This window comes from Fusarium musae, chromosome 1 (assembly GCF_019915245.1).
Source record: "Fusarium musae strain F31 chromosome 1, whole genome shotgun sequence".
In the NCBI taxonomy this organism is placed as follows: Eukaryota; Fungi; Ascomycota; class Sordariomycetes; order Hypocreales; family Nectriaceae; genus Fusarium; species Fusarium musae.
Genome location: NC_058387.1, coordinates 5,081,533 through 5,103,519, shown reverse-complemented (window position 1 = coordinate 5,103,519; position 21,987 = coordinate 5,081,533). Strand labels below are relative to the sequence as shown.

The window sequence follows — 21,987 nt, the reverse complement described above, 5'->3', positions numbered from 1 at the left end:
GATTGGCCATAATGGAAATTTAAACATGAACCAGATCATCATCATGGGGATTTTTGAATTGACCATTGCAACATAGCGTCTAGCGAACACCCTCCTTCGCAGCCATCCAATTCATTCTCGCAGACCTACCCCATCACAGGACGAGTTGTTTGTCATCTGCCCACCATCAACAGCGGGAGCTCGTCGACGCTAGAGATTCTATAATCTGGGCACAATCAATTAATACTTTACAGGTACCCAATGGGACTATTTTCGACCAGACTCAAAACATTGAATCCTTCAAGGCATCACCGCCTCGTCGATATGTTTGTTGTTAACTAATCTGAACATGGGGATACGGGTCCCTGGCGCACAACGCTTTGTTACAGTATGTATGTACAACACTATCTCGCCTGATGTGGTTGCAGTTGCATTCGCATCTCCATCTACGCTGATGCTGGGCTTTGGACGAGTTTCCCCACTTCCAAGGGATGCATGTGCTGCACGACACAGGAGATCGCGGGAACGGACGAATGAGGTGTTGGGGCCTTTCAGGCACCACGCAGACACTTTCACTTTTTGCATTTCAATGTTGGAGACCTGGGGACACAAAGATGGGTGTTATTAGAACCGAGTCGTTCCGATTTCAACGGGGTTATAATCACTCATCAAGTTTCACTACTTGTCCTTGATCAGCTAGCCGGTGAGGGCAACAAATGTGCCTGTTTTAGCAACTGGGCTGGAATCTAGATACTCTGCCAGCTGGCAGCTAAGCGGTTGTGTTACGATGAAATGCACAATTATCCTCCGACAGGTGCATTCCGGACAATTAGCTGCATCGTGCCGTCTATTTGTGGTTGTCCCGAGTGGTCTGGCCTTTGAGTCCATCGGCATCTAGACCTTATGGCCAAGCCCAGAATTGATTCCAGCATGAAAAACTCTGGTGTCATTTGCACATTCGCATTTCAAATCACCACTTTCCATTCACACAGGCAGGAGGATGCAAACACATCAAGCTCTTGGCATGCCAACTAAGCCCAAGCTGGAACCGCAAAGGCATCTCGCAGATGCACACTACAGCATCTTCATGCTGGTTACCTAACAGTTATTGCTGCACCCTTCTGCTTGGCTGCTCCTCATCAGCCGCTTTAAGCGTAAGCACTTCTTTTTCCTCCATCTTTTGTTGTTTCACCCGAATGCCTCTGTCCCCAACCCGCCCGGTTTCTGCTCGGGTCTAATTGTTACAAGCTCCGATGGCGCCCAAGCCCGCCTTGCAGATCATCTCCAGTTCCAATCGGCGCCATTCCGGATCCTGCAAAGTCTCATTAATATCATCTTTTTTTTTCCTTGGGGATCGCAATACGATCTTGGTTAAATTGGCCCCTGCGTCTTGGCCTCGCAGGCTCGCACCAGAGAAAAAAACCCGCACTTGATATAGCTTGAGACTGTCGCAGACTTAATCCTTAAAGACCCAAGACCCAGTGTCGATGAAGTCATTGTTGATCGACAACCAAGACACGAGAAACAAGGGTTCAAGGCATTGATTTGCTCCAGTTCGTATTGTTGACCAACAGCAACTCAATTCTCAAACTAACTATCGTGAATTGTCCTTGATTTTCCCACATGTCGAACAAGTCCACCACTTCTTTTCCATCACCGTCCCACAAAAACTACATTCCCACATCTGCGGCTGTGGTTCCGACGATGCAGCTTCTTGACTTGTGACTCTTGGTCTTGAATTCCGCGATGTTGTAGCGGGCTTCTGCCGATCTCGTGGCGGACTCGAAGTCGTCAAGTCAATAACAGCAGGTTGCGATACTGGCGATCTGGATCGGCGGTTGTTCTTAACCTGTTGTGTCCTTGGACTCATCTCGGACCGCTCCATCCCACAAGCGTCACAACAGAGATAGTTGGCAGGATTGTGCAGAGTACAAGTGCTGCATGTCCAACCTGGAGGCTCTCTAGGCCTCTCCGAACTAGCACCAGGTCCCCTATGCGGGATTACTGATCCGCCCCCATTTCCAGTTGGATTGTCTGCCGTGGGAGCGATGTATGAATTGCCGTATTCGACAGATTTGTCTTCCTGTACTAGTTCCCACAGGGCTTGAGCTATGGCTGCATCGTTAGCCTCGTCTTCTTCGGCCTGTATTCGAAAACCGTTCTTTGTGGCATTGTCTGAAATGTTGCGAATTTGAGTTTCGCTGAGGTTATCTGTGCCACATCCCTTGAGGATCCTGCTCCGCCGCTCGGCAGCATCCGCAATAACTCTCCGAATATCTTCACCTGGCCGAGGAGCAGAGCCCCCTAGACGTTTGCCTGATCCAGTACCGGGGCGAGCTCGTCGCTTCTCTGCAGCCTCTCGTGCTACTCGACGAGCTTCGAGAGGTGGTATTCTTGAGCCTCCGAGACGCCGTCCCTCTGAAAGGAAGCCTTCTCCAGTGTAGCCTTTAAGAACCAGACCCTCGTGCTCATCTCTGAGTTGATCCCAGAGAGCATGAAACTTGGCATCGTGAGGGCCATGGACTATGTGTGACAACTCGTGTAGCATTGTATCAACAACGCTTTCGATGGGCATAAACTGGTTCTTATCTCCAGCATGTCGCAAACGAAGACATATCTTGGCTCCTCGGTTGATATTGAGACCTATGAACTACATTTAATATCATGGATGACCTGAAGAAGTTCATCTGGGGCCTACCTAACAGATTCTGTTGTTCAGGATAAAACTCGGCCAACTCTCGGACTTTCCAGTTGCGAACTCGCATTATAGGCTTCACAAGAGAAGCTACTTTCTTCAAGGTCTGCAAAGCATCGTTGGCTCTGGGAAGCTTGGCCAAGTGGCTATACGATAACACGAGCGCATCGTGTTCGGGCATGATGATGTCGTGCCTTTGTAGGGTAAGCTGTGGGAGGTTTCACGATCGATACAGGTGTTTCAATGCGATAGAGATGGAAGAAATGTCTTCATGAGCTAGGTATATCATCTATAATGCAATCTTGGTGTAATACAAAAGGATTCATCATATTTAGAGAGTAAATATTTTGGGGGAACTGCTGGAGGTCAATAGGCCACGTAAAGTTTGGGTGCCTTGGGCTTCATTGCCCTGGGGCAAGTGATTGTATGAGACTTGAACAATTCGCGGTTACATTAGTACACTGACGCAAGTCGCCTAGAAATTCCCGAGCTTCAGTGACGTGACTGACTAATCACCACCACTTACATTCTTACAACCGGGCATCGTTCTAGAAGTTCTTCACCATGATGCACCGATATCGGTGTAGTGTTAATGCCACTAAAAATGTTTCTATCATGATGCAGATGCCTTTCTATTTGACATTCCCCCATGCTACAGTTACTATCAGTCGTGCCTATTCAGGCTTCCTGGCCATGCCTCTGAGCCTCACATAATGTATCGTCTCCCCACCAGAAGGATTACGACAGACCTCCCTCAGCACCCCCACGCATTCCTGGACAGCTTCCTCCCTCTCTTTTTCATCTGAAATGGCATCTAAGAACTGACTTGCCATGAGTCGAATCCAGCCCTCAACACCCCCTTTGTCAGTTGGTGTTGGCCGCCACTCGCGCTCTGTCCGTTCAACAACGAAGCCTGCGTCTTGCATCGCCTTCGTGACCCAAGCTTCGTCAGGGAAGAACCATGGATCAGCTGCAAGGGCGGCTTTCATGCCGATGCGGCGGCCTACAGCACTAAGAGCAGCAGTTCGCATTTCAGAAACGTTGCCGAAACCGCCCATCTCGAAGACGAATGTACCACCTGGGGCCAGTGAAGCGTAGACACCCTTGAAGAAGTGAGCACGAGTATCTTCTGGGCGGAGAATCCAGTGCATGGCTGCATTGGAGAAAACTTTGGTGAAAGCTCCTCTTTGTAATTCTGGCCTGGAGACGAGCTGAGTAGCGTCCAAGACTGCGAATGGTTAACGAAAAGAGACAAGTAATTAGGTTTGGTCGGCTTCACCGTCAAAGGTAGAGTTCTGAGAATCTTTGCACAGTTCTCTGGCAGCTTCAATCATGGAAGCTGAGCTATCAACGCCATGCATTGAACCGCTTCCTTGAGCCAAGATCTTTGCGAACTCGGCATTCAAGATGCCATCTAGATGATCAGTCTCAGGACTGTGGTTCAAGTTGGGACTCAAGTACATACCTCCACATCCGATATCGAGAAGGGCATCATCTTTCTGTAAATCAAGCCATTGAACAACTTTTGTGGCAAGCTTGGGGACAAAAGAAGCCGAGTGCTGGTAAGCCTGGATTTGGTGTAAGTGTAAGGCTCCTTCAACGATAAAGTATACGCACGTTGGCAGACCATCTATCTTTCTGTTCGGCCATATTTGCGATTGAGAAGTATATGAATTTGATGAATGAATGAATGGATGAATGAATGAATGAATCAAATAGAATAAAATAGAGAGGATTTACTGCCTCTTTATACCTGGATTGCTTACATGGGAATAATCATGAACGCCGCCTACGGTGCCGGAGCTACCGCCGAGATCGGAGCACTCAAGGTTGGAACCCCAAGAACGTGCATGATAATCGGATATAGGAGTTGAGGGATTGGTGCTGCGCTTTTGCGGACTTGGGCACGGAAAGTGTGTCCTTTATTTATCATTCGATGGTTATACAAGGCTTTGTTAGAAAACGTGGATTCCAATACCTACTAAGTTAGTATATAGCATGATCCGAGTTGGACTCGAAAGTCTCATGAGATACAAATACCATTTTCCTTCTCCATGTTAGATACCCCGCGGTGGGGTTGCATTGATGGCCTGTCACTTGCACGGTTGTGTTTCATTGAGACCAAGGCGTACACCAAAAGTACTACACTGTGTCCTATCAGGTCATGCCTGTGAACTGATGCATACCACGTCGGAAAACCAAAAAGACCCTGCTGATGAAGAACAAAGGTTGTTGGTGGAGGTGTCTCTGAATACAGAGAATGTCGACATTGGCCGTTCTGATAGTTGTCTTCATCTTTCTTCTGCCCCTATCAGCCACCCTTTTCTCCTCTGATCATACCTACGTGTGGGATACTCTCTAGGGGAGGTAAGAAGACTTGGGACATCTCGCCTAAATGATGAAAAGACTTCGGTAAGCTTAGTATATTATCCAATCACTGTTCATCCCATAGACTGTATCATATTAGTCTGCCATTGTTACGGGGACGAACAATCTATGAACATCTCTTGTTCACAAGGGTATTTCGTCTACAAGTTCCATCCAACACAAACAGTTTCAGATCCATTCATCATACAGCACATTGATATTAACGACGAATTCTACAACCTGTTCATCTCACAGATGGCCCCGATAGAAAGGAACAGAAGAACATAAATCATCATCATGTGTCGCGAACATGTCGCTTTACGCCCCGAATGTTGGGCCACGGTCACCCTCGAATAGAGGCATTGAGGACCTTATATTAACAAAGATCTAGAAGCAGTTCGGAGTTATAGTGACCATATGATCCATCCTGTTGCATACTTTGTGTCTCACGATCTTGGAGTCGGCCAGGAGGTTTGTGGCTCCCTAACACCAGAGGCTTGCCTGAGTGAAAGCTGCCCCAGCAAGACACCAGTTACGGGCAGAGAGAGCTTCGAAAGTCAGGCTTTATGAGACAAAACCAAGATACGAGCAAAGGAAAAGGAGTCTGTCTATTGGATATGGGATCTGTACTCACCTTCAAATTGCTGTTGAGCTTCTCGGTCTATCACATACGACCACAGCTCGTGGAGAATACGGGGTCCCGTCCGCTCCCCCAGAGTCAAGCCGCGAAGCGCCGGATTAGTAGTTGGGTCGGTGACGACCAGCGAATACCTGGTGTTGTATGTTATTTTGCTGATCCGTGATCTTTTTGGTGGTTGACGCTGTACCGTGGTAGTTAGATTTGTTGTCTTGAGTCAGTCGCCCATCATCGACAGATACTCACAAATAATAAACACTTGAGATAGTATTTGACCTCGTAGACAACTTGTCACTTTTACAGGCTTTGATTTGAATCGAAACCTGTTCCATGGTACGTAGTCCAGCCATGGATAGGAGCCAGTGGCTTCGGCTTCATGTTCTCCAGCGAATCACGTCTTTGTCCTCATATGGTAACTCGCTGCCACTGCCACTGCTACTCATTGTTCAGTGGGCCACTGTCTGTTCAAGTCTCAGCTATTCACTTTGAACTGTTCGTTATCAAACAGTTCAGCTCTCTTCTCTCCCAGAATGCCAGTTCCCAAACCCTTCCCCTTCCTTACACATGCCCTTCAGGAATCAACGACTGTCCATACCTGAAGCACAGTTGTCACCGCAATAATTCAGCACGATCTCCTATAAACCACAGAAAACATCACCAAACATGTGTCAAGAGATCGTCCAACAATGCTGCCATTGTGGTGACAATATTGGTGTCCATATCGCCCCCTGTCACAGCTGGTACTTCGACGCACAAGTGGCTCACCGCGAGCGACGACCTATCTTGCCAGCATGGGACTGTGAGTATCGTATCAAAGAGTTCCAGCCTATGCTCGCAGGCTGTCCCAATAACGACACCTGCCTCTCGTGGTTTGGAAACATCGTCCCGGGTTTTGGCAACGTCCAGAATGAGAGCCCTGAGATCAAATTGTTCCGTGAATATGTCGCTCATGAGAAGTTGGAGGAATGGGAGGATCAGTTCGCTCGTGAGTATTTTCAGAAGAAGCCCATTCCTCCTCGCAAGAAACCCGAGGGTTTTATGTCCTTGATTCGCCAAGATATGATGGGAGACCTTGAATCTGTCACGTCTTTCGACAGTCTCGAGTCTGCAGACACAGACTCAGACGATGGAGAAGGGCGTTTCCAACATGGCAATGAAGATAGTTATGACGCTGACAGCGAGGGCTCAACTCAAGAAAGCGAGATTTTCAACGATGCCGCCAACAACGAGACCGCTGAGGTTGACCCCGAAGATTTGTTCTACGGTGATGTCCCCGACCGTAAACGTGTTGTTGAACCCAAACCCAGTCGAGCATATAACGAGCCGGCCGTCTCTATCATGAGCTTGTTCTTCTCTATGATGGACTTGGGACGTGATGGTGATTTTGTTGAATAAAAGGAGTTTCTGGGAACGACATTTGGTTATACTTCAACAGGATAGACTTGAGCTTCCTTGGTGGAATAAAGAAGGTACTCAGCTTGCAAAGATGTTGAGTATTTGGCGTTTTGGTGATAAAACCATAGAGCTTTGTAACTGCAGCACAGCAACAAATTAATACCCCTGATTTGTACACAGATATCATTGCTTAAGTGAAAGTATTTGTGATGCAAGCTACCTTTTAACTCATGTCAAGCCTGAGTGACATTCTTACTCAAACCATCAACAATCCTCCTGAGTCGATAAAATGTAATCATATTGAAACAGTATATTGATTAAACACGTCTGTCTATCGAAGAAAACGCCGTTCCATGTGCCAAACCTAACTATAGGATTTCCTTCGTCACTCTCACGCCGACTTTCTTACACGCTTGCTCTTCTTTTTCTTCTCGCCAAATGCCTCCTCATAGACCTCAGCCGCTGTCTGACCGCCGGCCTTTCTCTTTTGCTTGGCTGACTTTACGCTGACCACCGGGTTTGACTTGCCCTGCTTTGTCGCACTCAGTACCTGTTTTTCCGCCTCTTCCCAAGCAGGAGTATCTCCCTCGATCTCGTATCTATTCGCTGTTAGCATATGTCCTTGCATGTGTATATCTGAATGAAACTTACTGGTCAAGTGGCAAAGAGTCAATGAGCTCTCTTTGCTTCTTCTTGAGCTCCCTCATTGCTTCATCACCACCCTCCTCAAGTTCGTCGTCCAATGTTGTAGCCAGAGGAACATAACGTTCGTCGACGATCTCATCGTCATGTGCGCCACTAGCATTTTCGCGACTCACACCCAGACGCTCGACCTGGGGAAGTTCTGCGCCTACAGCTTCGGAGACGAGACCGGCGAAGTGTTTAGTGATCTTTCGCATCATCTTAATGAACATGGCGAGGGCCTGAGAGGTGGACATGTTGAGCTCCTGGGCAACCGCATCGATATCTTTGCGCTGCAGACCAAGAGCCAGCATGACGGCCTGCTGGACTCCTGATAGAGTAACGTCTCCCTTGATGCGTCCTGTGAAATAGAGGTGGGCAATGGTTGGAACAAGATCGAGAACAACGTGGTAGTCAAGCATGTTGTTGGCATATGATTCGAGTCGCTTCAGGTCGAAAGGGCTCATATAGATATCAAGATCAGCCTTGGTCAATGGTTGAACCTCAACTGAGTCTAGTTGCGCTCCCAACTTGGCGGCCTCATCGATACTAAGGGCAGTGATAGGAGTGAATGTGCGGAACTGGTAAGACAGGAGGGACAGGAAACGCTTCTGGAAATCTCTGGAGAAAGCCCCGAGCCAGCTTCGGTCCTCACTGTTCTCAAGCGGTCGCAGCATGACACAGGTATGCTCGCCAGTCAGATCATTGGCAGTCTGCCTTAAGTAGACGGGAGCGAAGGAGGCCTTCTTCCAGAATTTGTGAAGAGGCTGGGTCAATCCGTAGCTAACACCGACATAGTCGAGTCGCTCGGGTTTCTTTTCTGACAGCTTGGCGAACAAGGGAGGCATCTTGTTGATATCCCGAACCTTGATGTCATCGTCGAGCAAGTTGGCGTTGGCGAGCTCAGCATCAGTAACTCGAGTCATTGTCTCCTCCATAACCTGATCCTCGTCCTCAGACAGATTGGCGAAGCGCCCCTCGTAGTAGTCAACGAGCAGTTCCAAAGCCTTGGATCCGTATCCCATTGAAACATACTCAGGGTTTGTGGCAATACGAACAACTCGAGCACCAGATAGGGAGGCGAATTCCTCATCTTGGAACTGCTGGCTGACAAGCCAAGGAATGAGATCACCAGATGGTCGCTGTCCTCTGCTCAGACTGTTAAGGACGCTCTGTCTGCTGATCTTTCCTTCCAACGAAACCTGAATGACACAGAGAGGCTCGGGCAGTCTGGCGCTGTCCTCGGAAACAGGAGGAACAAGGACGAAGAGCTCGTGTGCTGGGGCATCACTCATAAGTTGAAGGTCGTCTGGCGAGTTCTTGTAGTGGCTAGCTACATACAGCGCAACCATTTGCTGAAGGAACTTCTCGGACACAGGGTGGAAAGAGAATAAAGTATCTCGGTTGACGTTCAAGAGCTGACATTGTGTAGGGTCGGGGCATCCGTTGATATTCGACTTGGCCTTGGGCAGAGTCGCGTCGAGGCAGAGAACCGTGTTGAGCCACTTCTCGACAGCATCTCCCTGGGCATATCGAATAGGCTCAGACAAGGTGATTTCTCGAAGCTTGCGTCCCGCCTGGAACTCCTCAGTCTTTGAGGTCTTGCCAGTTGATCGATCAGTGATCTCCATGCCCTCGCCAGTTGTGGAAGCAGTGCGCGACTGGTCTCGCAACTGTTTGATGAGCTTGAGAGAAAGAGATCGACCTGTACCCTCATAACCGTTGATGGTAGAGGCCATGAAGACAAGATAAGGACCCATGAGCTTCTTCACAAGAGGCAGAGGAATAGCCGCAGCCTCATCAATAACCACCAACTCGGCCTGCCCTAACACGTGTGCATCTTGAGGTCGAATGTACTGAATAGTCTGTCTGTGTTGTCGGTGAATGTTGACTCGAACAATGGCCTTGTTGAAGTCGGGGTTTGTACTCTGAATAATAGAGTAATCGGCGTGATCAGCATAGCCCAACTCGTCAAAACCCTTGAAGACAAACTCAAACAGAGTCTTCAAGTTCTCAGGCGAAGGAGAGGTAATGAAAATATTGCTGTATCCATACGCAACCGCAGCTGCGACAGCGACACCCATAGCCGCAGACTTTCCGCGACCACGAGCAGCAGTAAGAGTAACTGTGCTCCGTAGGGTTTTCTCAGCGATGGCATCTGTGAATGTGATAAGAGCCTTGGCTTGGTCGACAGTCTTGGCGAGAGAAATAAGAGGTCCTACGGGCTGTCGTCCCTCGTTCTGCTCCTTCATGGCCTCAAGCTCAATTTGCGACTCTGTCTTGGGATTGTCGAGATCCGGAGGAGGAAGCTTCTTCACACCCTTTCCACCTGAGATAGGGAGAACGTTCATCTCATCATCAATAACCAAGCAAGAGTTGCAGCTTCCCAGAGAGAGAATGAATCGCTCGTTGAAACGCGCCACTACATCGTCGTGGGCCTCTGTCCTATAACGCGAGTGGACATCCATTGACAGGCTGTAAAGCTGCTTCAAACTGTTCATGCCCTTGAGGAGCAAAACAACCAATCCACCACCCTCGACAGTTTCGATCGTTCGGGCAAGAATATTGGGGGTAATAGCCTCGAAGTCCTGGAGAATACACATGCCGAAGGTCTGACCTAGGATCTTGTCGGTCTCCTTATAGTAGGTATATCGGATGTTGTGTAGCGATACGAACAGCTCGAAGGGGTCCTCGGTATTGGCTTCTCGAATTCCTCGCTTGATCTCCTTCTTGATCTTTTGCTCGCGCTTCTTTCGGTGACTGTAAAGCTTGGGTTAGCTGCGTCGCATCGAAAGAAGAGATTGTCGAGATCTACAAACCTGGTGAAACCCAAGAGCTTGTTCTTGTAAGCCCAGAGAACTGATTTGTTCTGCTTGATATCAAACTGGGACATGATATAATGCAGGCGCACGATCACGTCCTTCGACCTGTCTCCCACCACGACGAAGAAGCTTCTCTTCTTTTCTTGCAGGCCATTCTGAATGAGCGCTGGAATGCGCGAGTCACTATAGTGATGTCAGTTAAAGGCATTCGGAGCCATATGGTAGCATCAGCACTTACACCGCCTTGCGCTGCATCTTTTCAGATTCTTTTTCAGATAAATTGTTCTGAAAATACGCCGGCGCAAATGCGATCTCGTTTTCGAAGTGGGACCCAGCGTCTCAAAAATCCAAAATTTTGGCGGTCGATAAGTTTCTGCCGGGCGGTGAACTTCGGTCAGATACTTTGGGTTGGACCTCCACCGAACCTAGCCTTAGTCACCGAGAGAACTCCAGAGGTTGAATATAGTGGCGCTTAGTGTTTAAGAAATTGTTTACAGTCTGAGGAACGTGAATAAAAATACCTTGGCCACTGATGGATACTTTGTAACTCACAAGATGCTTCCTTGACTCACTGGAGGCTTTCGATATGAGCTATAGACACTTGCTGCATCACCAACACTAAGTCACAACGCATGAGCTTTCAGTATCAAATAGACGTCACTTGAACCAAAATCATGTCTGAGGACCAACAGGTGAATTGTACAGCTATTTATACATGATTCGTGTATCTGAGACTGAGGTCACCACGGAAGATATCTCAACTCATTTGAAAATGATGATTGTTACCTGCGCGAGTCTATGGAAACATAAGAAAAGCCTCAAAGCGCAATGCCACAGCCCAAACTCAATGTGAGAGATCTTCTTCTTCAATGCCCAGACACCACGAATGAAAAATGTCCTTCGATATGCCCCGTATGCGAGAGATCAAAAAGAGGAACATGACTCGAACAAACAGGGAAATATGTACATATGTCTAAGTTCGATCCAACTTGCGGCGCAGGACTCGCGTCCTCTTCATGAGCTTCTTGTACTTCTTCTTCTTCATCCTGAGCTTTCGTTGTCGCTTCACGCTGATGGCGTGCATATCGCGGCGGCCCTGGGCCTCGTCGAACTTGAGCTGGCGAAGAGCCAGACGCTCAAGAAAACTTCGCGGTTGGTTGTCTTGCACAATCTGAGGGCTGTGGGCCATGATGCGAACTTGGCCATCCGGATCGATGGACTCCTCGATGGTGAAAAGAGCCTTGTACATCCGGTGCTGGGGAACGTCTTCGGCAGCTTCGATATCGGCAACGGCACTATCTGCCTGACCAGCAGCCTGGGGTTGAGGCAGAGGTGGAGGTCGGAAAGGCAGGAATTCACCTGACATGGTGTCGATCTGGAGATACATGCTGGACTCGGTACCATCGGGGTTCTTGATATCAACCTTGTGCATTCCTTCCTGGCCCTCGTGTCCTCCACCAATGGTCATCTGAGCCATAGGCCCTTCCAACTGTTCGATAGCGCTGGAGAGAGTGGAATCTGTATCGGCCATCTTGTTGCTTCTGGTTCGGGAGGCAAAGATGGAGGCGAAGTGCTCATCGGAAACCGCTCGGGGCATGGTCTGAGTAACCGAGATGGGCCTGTGTAGTGAGAAGAAACTTGATAGTCCCAGAGCTGCGACAATTAGCAATGGTCCCCTCTAGGAGTGATTTATATCCAAAGCTTTACCTTCTTGTGACATGTGATGCGTGTTGGGAACGCTTGGCAACTTTCTCATTGAAGCCGCTCGATCGGAAGCATCCTTGCTGCTCTTTCGCTTTCGCTTCTCATTGCCAGACTTGGGTGATGTAGCAGCAGGCACCGACTGGCCAGCCGAGATCTCGTTGGCACCGTTATCGGATTTCGAGGGTTTTGAAGAAGAACATCGTCGCTGCTGATTTCGAACAAAGACGGGAGTGGTCTTTGAAGTGGCTGAGGCGAGGACGGAAACGACACCGGCCTGAGGGGCTGAGGAGACGGCTGAGGAGACGACTCGGCGCATAGAAGAAGGCAACATGATGTGTTACCAGGCGCAGAGGAGCCGCTGCGTGAGAGAGAGGAGGAGAGGGCTGTTTCGAGGGTCAGGATGAGTTCCTGATGTTGTTCGGTTCTATCTACAAAACCCGGATTTGGCCGCTTGGGAAAAGGCTGCGCTGCGATGGGCCAACGTTGTGACGCTAACTATTTGTGGCCTAAGGCAGCGATAACGGCTTTGATGAGTTGAGGACTTAAAAAGCGTCGCATTCAAAGATTGGGCGGAGAGACAAAGTAAAAAGAATATGTAGAATATGTATCTCGGCGATTGTCCAGGCTCTTGATTATAAGCCAAGTATACAGTCGTCTTTCTTCTACTCTCGTTTTGGCTAAGTAAATCACTCATGTGACCGGGTCAAGCCAGCTCATGAGATGTTCATGATCCATTTTGTACATACCGTGTTTTTGTCAACCAGCCTATCACTGTCCTAAACATGGAACATACCCCCAACCAATGCACCCAGTTTCATCACGGGGCTTCTCCGCAGTTCCGACAAGGCAGCGTCTACGGAGTATAGTGACTCAAAATGGCGGGAACCGAAGAGCTACAGCGGCCATCATGGCCTTTACCCCTCTGAGTTCGATCAACTTCCGATCGACACCTCGGAGATCGATTCCCGCTTTCTCATGAGACTTGGCAGCCCACCTCGTGCTCGAAAGATAACTCGAATGAGACCCAATGTTTATCATGAAAGCCAAATAGCTATACGGCTTGAGTGGCTTATTATACCGGGGTTCAGTGTCTATCGAAACATGATACAGATTCTGTGAAATTACTGTTTATTTTCCTTTCCTCGTCACCATATACTCCCCGACCCATGGAACAAACCCAGATGATTCTCAAAAAGAATATCGATCCATCGTGAATACAGAAACACTTCTGTATCTATATGAAAAGAACCGGCAGGCAATCTGCGAAGCATGGGGTGTATCTCACTGGGAGTTCACCCAGCTCAGGTAGGAGTTCCAGCCAATCGCTATGATATTGGCAAAGAACAGACGGTATTGCAAGGGAATGAGGGAGAAGTTGATGACCTGGACGGCAGGCCAGAGCATCCAGTTGGCCTTCAGGGCTGGCCACCAAGCCTTGTCGATTCTTTCCTGTGCACTCTTCCCCTCCATCGTGGCCATGCTGCCAAGGAACACACCTATCATGACAGGTGCAAAACCAAGCTGATCGCAGGCGACTCGACTGAGAACCTCAGCCTTCTTGTTCCCTGGCACGTTCACCCTGCGTGCGAGGAAAGCGAACCATGTTGTAGCAACCGGGCCGAACACAACTGTAAAATGTCAACGACTGTCGAGCTGCCGGTGTTAAGATTGTAGGAACTCACATCCACCGTAGAGGGCCATTCGACCTGTTCGGACAAGATCATGCTTCTCAACACCTTTCTTCTCAACGAGCTGCTGAGCTGTAACATCGCCTGTAGCAAAGAGAAATGCAGTGGTAACGCTTTGAGTGAGCAGTGGACGCGCAGCCAATCTGGCGTTGTACCTAGTCTTATATGAGTATGGAGTTTCTATTTGACAGAGTCTCTCCGACCAACCAACGAATGAAAGAAGCCATGGCTGCTTTCAAGAACTGGCTTGGACGGAGTCGAAGTTTAAGAGTCCCGCGGAATAAAGATCCTCGAAAGCCGGGATGTTGGTAACAAGCCACAGCGTTGAAAGGAGAAGATAGTGGGTGTTTGATTTGGGCGAGTCGAGCTAGGAGAATAGTTGGTTGTATAAAAAGAAGAAAAGGCCCAGGGAGTGAGAAATGAAAGCAAATTTCTTATGAAAGTTGGTTTTGATAAACAAAGCAGAGAAACTTTATGCTATGCACATGCACGTTAAAATTACAGCTTCAGATTCAGATTCAAGAAAAGGTAATCGAAGCTGTAGTGGGCATGACGTAGCCTTAGCAAATGCGCCGTGATAGAGGTTGGCTCGTGGTATTTAGCCTCAAACTCACAACCACCATCAGAAGCTCGACCGCGACCTGCCTGGGGCTCCAGACTTTTTGTGTCCCACTGCGGGAGCGGGCGATCTTCTAGGGGCACGCTCCGATAAGAACGCAGTGGGGGTTACATGCACACCGATAGCTGATTGTGGAATGATGTCTCGTAATTTATCGCTATAACGGTGTATATATGCATGGGCTTGCGATCCCGGAATGACAGGAAATGCGGAGCTGCCAGTTGAGGTCAAGGTTACCCCAAGAAGCTAGGATATAGCCTGGAGAAAGAGGCTTGATATGATGAATGAAGTTCCATTTGAGTTATCGCTGATTGGAGTCAGAGAGTTTGAGGGCCTAGAGCTACAGTGGAGAATGCACTTGGATATATCACAGGTCTGTATACGACAACACTGCCTGACGAGTCTGGTCTGCACAAAGGCCGAATCTAGGGCCCTCATTGACAGTCAAAATGTCTTAGTATTCCTAATTACACTTGATAAAAGGTGTTCAACTAATGTTGGTCACTAATATCGCTGGGATACGGTGCCATTCAAGAATCGATCTGATACAGTCTAGCTGATACCACAACTCCAGTCTTCTCATCTGACCCAGCTGATCCATACCAGTCTCTCAAGAATATTCCACTTTCATTCATCACGAGGCGCTCCATGGAGACGCAGGTTCATCTCGTGACGGAGGGGTATTAGTCCTATTCCTACGGCTGTTCTTCTTCCTGACATCAACAACCTCTGGTTGCGCCTCTGCCTCCTGCGCGGCACTCTCAGCACGCTGTAGCGTCTCTTCGGTCTCGTCATCGTGATACCTGTTCTCTTCATCCACAAACAAGGCTGAATAATCTCCATCTCGTCGTTCTCGTAGACGATCAAGCCATGGTAGCTCTGGGAAATCTGGGCGAAGTCGATGGTCACAGTGTGGGCAGTCAGGAGGTAGAGTGCGCCAAGCGAGCCATTGTACGATACTATGGACAGCAAGGCCCATATAGAATGACTCTAGAGCGATGAAAAGATGAATGATACTGATGTAGCTGTTAGTTTGTACGTAAAGCAATGTACTTCTTAATGGGGGACTCTGACAAGTTGACGAGAAGGGGAATAGTGGCATAAGCTGCCAGCATACTCAACGACGCCAATTGGTCATTCGAAATCCATGTAAAGACCAGCACAATCATACAAGCTGCCGCTAATACCACATCAAAAGCAAAGGCCATCACAGGATGTGAGAGCTTTTGCGCAAGTCCATCGTCTCGTTCTCGTCGGCGGAGGAGGAACAAGCTTCCACCAGAAGAAAATGCAAGTGGAACAAGACCGACTGCAGGAGCTGCATCGTTTGACAGAACTCCGTGAGCAATACAGAGGGGAAATGCGGGGAGAAATGAGGCGATCGCGACTAAGCGAAGCGTCCTGTGCGAAGCAGGCGGCTGGTGGTGAGCCGTGGAATCGGCCTCTGAAGGGGTGCCACTGGGCATTTTTAAGATGATTTATGATGAACAAAGAGACTCAGCTGCAAAAGGAGAGATGAGCCAAATTGCTCTTGCAAGAAGATAAATTAATTCTGTGGTAGTATTTGCAAAGCGGCAGGAAGGGACTCGTGATTAGACCCTTGTAAGTGAGGCCTGGCACTATCAGGTGGCCTGACCAATGGTGAAAGGACAAAAGATAGCGTGCCTAGCTGCTTCAGCGTAGCAAATGGTTCCTCCAAGCCTAAATGTAGAAGGCCTTCAGGGAAAGTCTAAACCGGCTATTATTATGCAAGAACAAGAAATAGTATTGTCGAGAGATTGATTGCTGTAGATCTCCCTCCCTTGTCATCTTGGAAAACGGACGACTTGCTATCAATACGCATTGGGGCTTTATGACACCTAGCAGTGCCGACTTCTACTGTTCACTTTTTCACGAGGAATAATCAGATTTAATGATAAATCATTGCTATCATTACGGCATTGCTGTGCACGTCCAAACAACATAATCATACAACTCAGCAACCCCGCCAACTGTCCAGCCGTATCATCGATGAATCCCTGGTTTTAACCACCCCTAAACCCCAACATCCCGTCTGAAAACGAGTACAAGCAAATAAGAGATACCCCCAAAACGCCTATAGAGAACCCTATGTATATAGCACTCTCCTTAGGTATCATGCTTCCCCACAGTAAGTTTGTGATGGGAGCTCAACGGAGAGTAAAGAAAGCCGAAGCGTACTAAGTGCTTGTCAAGAAAGAGAAAAAAAGATGAAGGACACTCAAGAGCTCTTAGTCTTCTTGCGGCCCGACTTCTTAGGCTCCTCCTGGGGCTCGGCGGCGGCAGCCTTGGTAGATGTGCGTCGTCGCTTCTTGTCAGGGCTAGCAGGGGCAGGTTTGGCTTCCTCAGCGGCGGCAGCAGGTGTGGCTGTCTTGCGCTTACGGCCGCCAGTGGCCTTCTTGGGAGTCTTAGCAGGGGTCTCAGCTTGCTCAGGCTCGTCAATAGCGGGAGCCGCAGCCACAGCCTGGAGCTGTTCAGCAATGGCATCCTGGTCGTCGGCAGGTGCTTCGATCTGAGCAGCATCCTTGATCTCAGACATCGGGACGTTGAAGTCCTCGGCGTACTTCAAGGCCTCCTCATCAGTCATGTTCTTAGCCAGAGGGTTACCGTGCTTGTAGGAATGAACACGGGCATTGTACAAGCGAAGATTGTACTGGTAAGCATTATTCCAACCCTGGGACAAAGTTAGTGGCAACTCTAACAGGAGTCAATACTCAAGGTAGCGCAGCTTACCTGCTTCTCTTGTGGCCCCATGTGAGCCCAACGACGTTGGCCCTCCTCTTGAACGGCACCCTTAGGAGCCTCAGAACCAAGGTCATTAGCGATGATGGAGCGAGCATGCTGCATGTAGAGGAAGTAAGGAGTCAAGGGACGCTTCGGGGCGTTAGGGTCAATGGTTCGCTTCTTTCGTTCCTTCTTCTCCTCAACAGGAGGAGCCAGCTCAGGAACGGGCATAATCAGCTGCTGAGCGGCGTGCTCAAAGTTGGCGAGGAGGTTGTCCTGCGAGCCTTCGGCAGTCGGCTCACCAAGCAAGAGATTTGTCTGACGAACATAGTCGGCAGTGAAAGATCGGAGAAGCTCAAGAATAGTAGTCAATCGCCCAACAGCCTACAAGGCGATGTTAGTAATATGTCTTTTGTGTTTCTCCAGGACTATAAGTGACAGTGATGAAAGGTCGAGTGTGTAAGTGGGTGGGGGGAGCTTGAGTGGATACAGGGACGCGATGGCCATAGCTCTTTAGACTTTATCGAGATATGGACCTGTCAACAATCAAGTCACAGCGCGTCCCTGGTTTATAAAGGCATAGCGCAGTATGAAGCAAGGTCAACTAATAAAGAAGTGAACCTCCTCAAGATGGTCCGGGTATGGCCTTGACACGGCGACTGCTCCAGGTGTCTCGTTCTGCCAGAAGTCATGGAAGACTCTGCCGACTTGACAAGAGATGCGCCGCGGCATGGGTGGGGTGTGGTTGGTACCTAGGTCGTAGTGCTCGACAGAGGACGAAAGACATGAAATACAAGATGAAATGGTGTGGACCTACCGAATCTCTCACGCGCAGAAAGCTATCTGCCTCAACGACGCGTTGAGGCATAACAGCTTGAGGTTGAGGAACTCCAACAGGAGGAGCCATGGCCATGGGCATCGCAGGCTGAGGGACAGCGGCAATGGGCTGCGGGTGCTGAGTGTATTGCTGAATGTGTTGAGGAGGGATGGGAACGGGAGCAGGCTGTTGCTGCTGCTGTTGCTTCTCAACAGGTTGCTTCTTGGGGCGAGCCATGATTCTGGTGATGATATTGGGGATAAGGGGTTATGTTGTTATTTGAGCGTCTGGTGCCTTTCACCTGAAGTTTTGCGCCGACGATTTGATGGGGCGCGTTGAATGAGTAGTGGGACGCGATGCGCTGTTTTGTTGCTGTGATAGAGTGTCAAAGCGTGCAAATCCAGGTGGTTTTGGCGCGTTGAGGGGAATGGAAATCCAGTGATTCACTGAGAAGTGCTGGAAAATGAGGGTGCTGGGAGTACTGAAGAATGGGGGAGAAAGAGAGAACGGGCGCGGGGTGGGCGATGCGCTGAATATGTAGGGGTCAGCACCAAGCGCAATCAGTAAATGGCTCTCCAGGCGGGGGCGCAAAAAATTGGCAGCGCCTAATAAAAATAATATCAGCGCCCGCCTTCCTACCCGAAAAAAAAAGGGAAAAGCTGCAGCAGGCGCGCATTCTTAGTGGCCAACCATTCGAGTGACCCTCCAAGTCCAGCCAGCACCCGAAGCACAATGGTGAAAATTTCATCACCTCAGGGCGGGGGCCTTGAAAACGGGGCTCGAGGGATCAAAGTCGATTTTCTCACTGTACAGCAGCACACTCGGGCTGTTCTCGATATTCCCGCGGCACCCGATATCTCTGAAGCACAGTGGCCTCTTAAACCTCTCAGCAGCCTCACCAGATTCTCCCCTAAGTCGTCAGCGATCTATCTCCCCGTACTTCCCGCTCTCGTCTCATTTAAAATAAGGCAACCCAGCCCATCGACGCCTTCTATTACTAAGGACATAATGGCCACCACTGTAGCACCTACCTAATAGTAGTAATTCTAACAGCAGAAGCAAGTGCCAGCTGATAGAACAGAATGCAAGAGCATATCAACACAACAACATCGGCGCCTTACTCGTGACAAGCCTCCATGACTTAACCCAAACGCACCAAGTTGGGATCTTTTCGCGTACATCACTCTTCTCTCACTCAGATAAAACCAAAACACAACAAACGCAGGCCCTCGACGCGCAAACGTTAATAAGGCCAGGTGAACTTTTGTGCGGGCAGCGCTGACTGGTCAGTCAACCAGTCGCAGTGAAGGAACAAATTGCCCGCCCGCGCTCAGTCGTGCAGCCTCTTGGGTGCTACTGATGCAAGTGCGGAATTCACAATGTTGTATGTATCGCGACTGTACTCGTCTAATAGTTTTCAGTATTGTGCTTCAGAACCAGGGAAGCTCCCTAGACCTTTCCTTCGTTGAGGGTGTTGTCATTGTGATACTACAGATGTTGGCTGTTTGTGCATCGCAAATTCGTTGTCAATATCGACTTACACCTGCGTTGAGGGCCCTCGCAATCGCAATCCTCAGAGCTGTGATATTTCAGCGATACCAACGAAGGACTCCTTCAGCGGCTTTTCTAGCGCTTTACGTGACCCTTCTCAGGGCATGCTGAAGCGATGTGTCACTGTCACACCCTACGGAGTGTGTTGCCCTCCACTCACCGCTTCTCAAAACCCAATCCGAGGGTGCCGTCACTGGAAAGCTGCTGAGGACGCTGGACGTATGTCCAGGCGGGGTCATTCCAGCACCTTCACCCTTGACCTGTATATTTCAGCACGGCGCACCCAGGGGCACATGGATGGAATGACGACCACCACTACGGGCGGCTCAAGGTTCGAGCCTTTTTTTCAGGCACTTGGCGCCCCCCCAACGTCTCGCTGTGCGACAGAACCTTTGCAACTCTCAGCATAGCCCAACCCCAGCCAGGCCGCAATCTTCCCATTCCACCCAAGTCACCTGAAGCAGGGAGGTTGATTGTTTGCTCGCGTCAAGTCCTATCTTGTGCCCTGAGCTTTCTATTCGGGTTGTAATGTTATTGCTGGTTTTAGAGTGCTGAGGTCCTGGTCTCAACAGTAGGGCTTCAGCACATCCAGGCAAGTTACCTTTAGCTCTCCATTTCCGCATCATAGCCCAGTATTTTCGCCTTACAGCGCGGTCGTGAGAGTCCCGAAGCCGCCATCAGATGATTTCAGTAGCACCTAGCATCCTGCGAAGAGAACTGGCATGCTAGCTAGCCTTTGCCTATTGTTCCCAATCTTCCGAATACGTGTAGCATCAGATTCTCATCCACCTGGCCACTGATGAGACTGCAACGCGTGTGCCATAAACACTTATTAGACTTCACCTCTGCTGTACTCTCATCTGGAATTCAACGTTAAAGCTTCAGGAGATGCGAAAGAATCGTCCCATCACGCAACTTTTCATCACTTAGTATTTCTTCCACTGTCTTGGCCCCTTGAGCCCAGGTTGAAACACCTTGATGGTTCTAATCTACTCTATGATATCGTGTAAACTCTTTAACCTTGACAGATACCTTGACCCCGCAGAGCCATGGATCGTATATAAAGGCATACCTACCTAGGTATAACATGTCTTTACCGAAAGGCCCTTTCCTTCAGACTGTTCTCGTTGTTCATATGGCGGCCCATACCACCAGTAGCCCCATGTTCATTCCGAATATTGTTTGTTGCCTGACTACACCCAACATCCTGTGAGCATAACCAAATTGTGATTAGCACACCAAACGCGAGCAAACGCGATGGCTTTGGTTTCCTGAGCCAACAACACACGTCGACACAAGGTTCATTCTTCATGCACATAGTACTGAAACTTGGCAGTGAGACCATTTCTGAGTATGCCTCCCGCGTCTTATCAAATACCTATACTTGTGTCTGGTGTCGGTCACCGATAGAAGTCAACTGTCCTCTCTTGTCGCATCTATGTCTAGCAACTAGACGCGATGAGGGGTAGAACGGCCCCTCTATGACTGAAAGAAAAACCAGCAGATAGCTTGACAAGATCCTTGATATATGTGCTTTGACTAGGTAAGTATCGGATCTTCAAAAGATAGTCATGATATCCAGGAGCCTTTCTGATGTCTTCTGATCCAGCTACATTCGGCTTATCTCAATCGATACCAGTGCGAAAGCTAATGTTTGATCAGTGATCAATTGCATTATTCCCTCGGCCACGCGCCCTCTTAAGCTTGATTCGACGACAGTCCATGGTCCCGTCGGCTCGTGTTACAGACCCCTGCTGCTGATGACAATGGAGGGGTGAGATACTTGATTTTGGGTGATGATCACACGCAATGTCAATGTACTGGACCCCTGTCACAGCTTGGAAAAGCTCCCCCCAGCTCCTCTACCCCTCGATGATTCTCTGACAAAAGTTGCGGGCCCTGGGCGCGTATGAGTTCATGCTTGGCATGATGAAGCAGACCAGACCAGACCATCCTCCCACTGCCGACCATGCCCAGGGCCAGCGGATCGCCGGGGGAAAATGGACTTAGCAGGACTAAAGCTGCTATCGTCAGATCGAGGGAGCTTGGCATAAAACAGGCCAGCTCGGGAGGGAGCCCACTACCGTCCGTCCGTCTCACCATTCTGCTGTGTTAGCGCTAGACATGTGCAATGGAGGGAGGTGTGGTGGTGGCTTGACTTGTCTTGTTAAGCTTGTCTTGGTCTCACCCAAGGTTGCAACGCAATTGGTATCCATGGAAATAGCGTCAGCAAATAAGGTCATGTCTTCCTAAGGTAGTGTTTCGTTTCTGCTGGTTTGCCCTAAACTCC

General features: G+C 49.2%; 8 protein-coding genes across 8 annotated transcripts; 1 reads left to right on the top strand and 7 right to left on the bottom strand.

Annotated features, from left to right (window-relative positions):
- Positions 1-1,573: 1,573 nt before the first annotated feature.
- On the bottom strand, positions 1,574-2,855 carry J7337_001515 (uncharacterized protein; the record flags this gene model as incomplete). Its single annotated transcript, XM_044819255.1, has 2 exons — positions 1,574-2,622; positions 2,678-2,855. 2 exons carry the CDS (start codon positions 2,853-2,855, stop codon positions 1,574-1,576), a joined length of 1,227 nt encoding a protein of 408 aa, XP_044686957.1.
- Positions 2,856-3,348: 493 nt separating this feature from the next.
- J7337_001514 (uncharacterized protein) lies at positions 3,349-4,324 on the bottom strand (the record flags this gene model as incomplete). Its single annotated transcript, XM_044819254.1, has 3 exons — positions 3,349-3,902; positions 3,954-4,242; positions 4,292-4,324. The coding sequence occupies 3 exons, from the start codon at positions 4,322-4,324 to the stop codon at positions 3,349-3,351; spliced, it is 876 nt and encodes a 291-aa protein (XP_044686956.1).
- Positions 4,325-6,341: 2,017 nt separating this feature from the next.
- J7337_001513 (uncharacterized protein) lies at positions 6,342-7,073 on the top strand (the record flags this gene model as incomplete). Its single annotated transcript, XM_044819253.1, has 1 exon — positions 6,342-7,073. One exon carries the CDS (start codon positions 6,342-6,344, stop codon positions 7,071-7,073), a length of 732 nt encoding a protein of 243 aa, XP_044686955.1.
- Positions 7,074-7,464: 391 nt separating this feature from the next.
- Positions 7,465-10,831, bottom strand: KRE33 (killer toxin resistant protein; the record flags this gene model as incomplete). The annotated part of the gene is made up of 4 exons (XM_044819252.1): positions 7,465-7,672; positions 7,725-10,514; positions 10,574-10,759; positions 10,815-10,831. 4 exons carry the CDS (start codon positions 10,829-10,831, stop codon positions 7,465-7,467), a joined length of 3,201 nt encoding a protein of 1,066 aa, XP_044686954.1.
- A 718-nt stretch (positions 10,832-11,549) lies between these two features.
- Positions 11,550-12,611, bottom strand: J7337_001511 (uncharacterized protein; the record flags this gene model as incomplete). The annotated part of the gene is made up of 2 exons (XM_044819251.1): positions 11,550-12,229; positions 12,284-12,611. The coding sequence occupies 2 exons, from the start codon at positions 12,609-12,611 to the stop codon at positions 11,550-11,552; spliced, it is 1,008 nt and encodes a 335-aa protein (XP_044686953.1).
- A 950-nt stretch (positions 12,612-13,561) lies between these two features.
- SYM1 (Protein required for ethanol metabolism) lies at positions 13,562-14,195 on the bottom strand (the record flags this gene model as incomplete). The annotated part of the gene is made up of 3 exons (XM_044819250.1): positions 13,562-13,908; positions 13,963-14,123; positions 14,176-14,195. The coding sequence occupies 3 exons, from the start codon at positions 14,193-14,195 to the stop codon at positions 13,562-13,564; spliced, it is 528 nt and encodes a 175-aa protein (XP_044686952.1).
- A 1,026-nt stretch (positions 14,196-15,221) lies between these two features.
- Positions 15,222-16,053, bottom strand: J7337_001509 (uncharacterized protein; the record flags this gene model as incomplete). Its single annotated transcript, XM_044819249.1, has 2 exons — positions 15,222-15,577; positions 15,627-16,053. The coding sequence occupies 2 exons, from the start codon at positions 16,051-16,053 to the stop codon at positions 15,222-15,224; spliced, it is 783 nt and encodes a 260-aa protein (XP_044686951.1).
- A 773-nt stretch (positions 16,054-16,826) lies between these two features.
- Positions 16,827-18,383, bottom strand: J7337_001508 (uncharacterized protein; the record flags this gene model as incomplete). The annotated part of the gene is made up of 3 exons (XM_044819248.1): positions 16,827-17,279; positions 17,339-17,713; positions 18,147-18,383. 3 exons carry the CDS (start codon positions 18,381-18,383, stop codon positions 16,827-16,829), a joined length of 1,065 nt encoding a protein of 354 aa, XP_044686950.1.
- Positions 18,384-21,987: the final 3,604 nt, after the last annotated feature.